The sequence below is a fragment of the Gossypium arboreum genome, chromosome 3 (assembly GCF_025698485.1).
Source record: "Gossypium arboreum isolate Shixiya-1 chromosome 3, ASM2569848v2, whole genome shotgun sequence".
Lineage (NCBI taxonomy): Eukaryota > Viridiplantae > Streptophyta > Magnoliopsida > Malvales > Malvaceae > Gossypium > Gossypium arboreum.
The window spans coordinates 100,813,228-100,817,809 of NC_069072.1; the positions used below are offsets into that span (position 1 = coordinate 100,813,228).

The 4,582-nt window shown below is 28.8% G+C and overlaps 1 protein-coding gene across 1 annotated transcript; it reads right to left on the reverse strand.

The window, feature by feature from the left end:
* Positions 1 to 3,073: 3,073 nt before the first annotated feature.
* Positions 3,074 to 3,436, reverse strand: LOC108475258 (verprolin-like). Its single transcript, XM_017777232.2, has one exon. It carries the CDS (start codon positions 3,434 to 3,436, stop codon positions 3,074 to 3,076), a length of 363 nt encoding a protein of 120 aa, XP_017632721.1.
* Between the last annotated feature and the right edge of the window lie 1,146 nt (positions 3,437 to 4,582).

Below are 4,582 nucleotides of genomic sequence, written 5' to 3' on the forward strand. Positions count from 1 at the left end.
TTTATGTTAAAATATGTTGTATTCTTTGAATCTAATGCTATTCGCAAACTGTATTTTGTATAAACTAACTTATAGTGGCATTCGCCAATCTTAAGTTTCTATTTTTAATATTATATGTTACGCACTCTTGATTTTTGTTTTGGTTTTTTCCTTCAAATTAGAATCCTCCAAGCGGCATGCTAAGCATGCTTGCTATTTTAGTTCACGGCTTTCATCGAAACCCCTTTTTATTTTTTAATGTATTGTGTTTTGTTCCCAAATCTTTTGTAACACTGTCATTAGTCGATCAAACCACTGAATTAGAGGGTGTTACAAATTCAGTTGATTACCATATTCTATTGTCAATCTATTTCTTTCCGTTTCCAAGTTTTTGATTTCATTTATAATGTTTTGCTCGAAAGAACCCTAGTAAAACAGACTTGGATACATAAGTGAACTAAGTTTCTCATCCAAGTTGAAATTGCATGAAGTTACCCATCTATGCTATGTTATATATTGATTGAGAATCCACGACAAGGGTTGGATCTTATTATATTACCTAAGAACCTGCAACAAGGCTAAATCTCATTATATTTCCCCTGAGAATCTGCAACAAGGCTAGATCTTATTGTATTACCCTAAGAATCTACAACAAATACTAGATCTTATTATAACCTATAATAATCATTGTACAAGCGCGCACACGACCCTATTGACATACCAATCGTATCTTAGCTTTTTACTAAGTTCACACGGGCAACATTTATACATATATGCATTATCATTCCTGTAATCATTCTTATTCACCTATCATACCTTGTGTTCGATAACATTTGCATTTTTGTACCTTTTACACTATTCTATCACATGACAACCATTTATCTCATTTCATTTCAATTTAATCCAATTCATATATATATATATATATATATATATATAATTTAACATTCAATTTTAGAATCACATCTCAAACCATCACCAACCCACAATTAACTCATACCATATAACATGATGCAATCCATTTAGATATTGCAAACCATGTTTCATAAATTCGCATTTACTTTCCATTTTATTCAATCTATTCTATTATCACGACATTCAACAAAAATCATAAAAAGTCAATTCATACGACAATGATATACTCACCTCGATGATTAATCATTCAATAAACAAGTATATGCAAAGAAATATTTCTATCCCAAATCATCACCAACCCACAATTATCTCATATCACTCGTCAACGACTCTTGTTTTTCCTTTTCCTCTTGATAGCTTAGTGTCGTCATTAGCTATGTACGATCATACGACAAATAAAAAAAATTATCAATTCCATCCAATTTACATCCAACATAAAGTCAAACATATTTTACATTTTATTTAATATAATCCCTAAACTCGGACAAGCATGACTACTGATTCCTAGCTTTAGATTAAAATATGATTTTACATATTCTCATTATGGACCTTATTTTCTATATCTAACATAATTTTATGATAGATTTTATATTTATTCAATTTAATCCCTAATGTAACAAAGTTAACAATTAAACTTGAATTTTGTTTCTTTTTCCTTTAATGGATACGGTGAAAGAAGATGATATTTAGTTTTCTATTTCTTTCCACTTGATTTAGCATATATATTATAGTTAACCTTTACTAATCTTAATTAATTAGGCCAATTAAAATTTTATTATATTATTTTAATTATTAATTCAAATAAATGGCATAATCATTTTTATCCACCAATCGAATGAAAAAATAGTTTATTAATCATTTAGGCCTTTATGTCAGTCCTTAAGGCTTTTATTAATTAAAATTTGATAGTAACTAATTTTTTCAATTTAATTACTAAGTTTTAATTAATTATTTTTTATTAAATTATTTAACTAAATTTTAATATATATTTTAATAAATTTATAAATATTTTATTTTATATTTACAAATTTAATTTCTGAAAATGAAATTTTAAATTCATTATACGTTTTGACCTCATTAATATACGTTTTGATCTGCTTGATGGATTTGGCGCCTCATTTAAACTATAAAATTAATAGATAAATTCATATCAATTATATATTTATAATTTTTTTATAGAGTATTGAATTCAAAAATTAGTAGAACATTAATTATAAATAACAACATTAATTATATATTTAATTATAAATTACCACTTACAATTAAATTAAAAATTAACTTGGTAAGTACTATCTTATTTATTTTAATTATTCTTAATTAAAATAATTAATTGAGACATGAGAAACTAATAAAATTTAAAACTAACAATGACAAACGTCGTAAAAAATTTTAAAAAATTAAATTCAGCGATAATATCTAAAAATTATTTTGAAAATTTCAATATTGTTACAATAATATGCGAAAACATGGACCGTGGACTCCGCTTACAAAATTTGATTACAAATAGTATGTACTCTGAAAAGAAAAGTTTCCATTATATGCCATTTTCTTGGCCAACGATGGAATTAACAAGCAAGCACATTAAGTCAAAATATATGCCAAGTTTATGTACTTCTCAAAAACTTAATTTTTTTATTTTAAATTTCTGATTTCATTAATAAATAGATTGTGGTTAAAGCTTTCAATTTGTTATAAAAATTACTAATGTAACATTTTATATAAAAATAATCTAATATGACGTTTTAAATAAAAAAATATTCACACATAATTAATCAGAATTAACAGTATTAAAAGTTAAACCAAAATTTTGAAGTTGGAAACTAAATTGAAGAGTTTATGAAAGAGTATAAAAACTGTGGAATATTTTAACCGCAGATTAACATGCAAGACACTGAATCTTCCTCTCTTCAGTGAAATCAATGCCTGATTCTGTCTCGATCTCTATCTCGTTAAATTTTAAAAAAATAATAAAGATACACTAATTTGATTCATGTCATTTTGCATGACAAACCCTTTATTAGTTAATAAATTACACTGGCAAGGAACGGTTACAACACTAAACAGCTGAAGTAGCAGAACACTCGATTAAATATTAGAGATACATTGTAAAACGTCATAAACTAAGGAGCTGGGATAACTAGGTTTTTAGCTAGAGAGTTTTGGAAGCTTAATTACGTAACTATGGATGAAGAGGAAGAGGAGGGGGTGAAAAGTATGGGATGGGAGGAAAAGTGAGAGGAGCGAAAGGAAAACTGGGAACGCTTGGAACCTCGAAGGGTGGTGGAAGTGGAAATGGAAATGGCGGAAATTGAACTGGTGGTGCAAATGGCATGTCCGGAAAAGGAAAGGGAAAAGGTGGCAAGTTTTTCATCTCCCTAAAGTTGCTTTTAGCTTCCTCTTCCTTTCCCAAAGCCATCTTCTCCTTTGACATTATTCCATTTTCATTTCCGAGATGACGAGGGCGAGCTGCATCGCTCAGGACGACCAGAGCAAAAATAAGAATGAGGCTTAAGAACATATTTAGACTTATTTTATGAACCATGACTGCAACTAAACATGTTCAAAGTCGGGAGGCAACCACTATTGTTTTTATATAGCGAAAGATTGCCTTTGAATTGAATGAATGCTGTGATATGTAATGATCTTCCCTTGATGACCGTGCCAGACAGCCGTAAGCTTCGGAGGGTTATAGAGGAGAGTGCCGCAAGAGCGGTTTCTCAGATTTTCAATGCATCAAGAAAAAAAGGATTGAAAAGAGTGCCATTGCCATTAACCGCTCTATCTGATTTTGATCTCTGAAACAGACAAAAGCAAAAGTTGTAAAATCTGGACATCTGTCTAACATGCAATTGTATGCGGATTCCCACTGTGATAATTTTGGGGTGTGGAGCTTCCCTTAAATTGGACTACTTTTTTGTGCCTTGGTCACATCCTATTTAATGGCCAATGCCACCCAACATATTATTTTATTTTATTAATTTATTTTTATAATCTTTTTCTATTCTATGATTCTCAATTAAAAATATAAAATTTTAATTAATTCCAAATTTGGTTTAATCATTATTAAATTAAATTGTAAAGTATAATATAGTATAGCATAATATAGCTTAGAAATATTTACATGTTTGGTATCTTAATTTTACTTGTAATGACATTTCTATCTCTAATTTAATGCTATTTTAGTTGATTTTTGTAACAATTCAAGTCTGATGGGTTGGTCAACGAATTGTGGTATTACAGAAAAGACAAATTAACTCGCGAAAATAGTACTTTAAGATTTTATATAATAAGTTTTACCGAAAAAGTAGTAGCAGCCAAAAGCCTCAAAGAACGCTAGGCGAGCAACGAATTCGAATTATAATCAAATGAAATGAAAATAGTTTGCAATGACTATTTCAAGAATGAATTTTGAAGTTCTCGGCATGTTAAGTAATAAAAGAGGAGAAAATGGCACACAATTCTATTGATATTTGGCGAATACATATATTATACTTTACTTTGTCTTTCAGCTAAAGAAAATATAAATGCAAGAGTCTTTCGCAATATGATTTGAAATATGGCGTGATACCAGAACATCTATCTTACAAAACATAAGGGAAATAAGTTTGGTAATAACCAAATTTAAACATGAAAGGAACAAATCTAAGAGTTGTCTGATATGTACATGATACATGTTTAGATGGGCTGA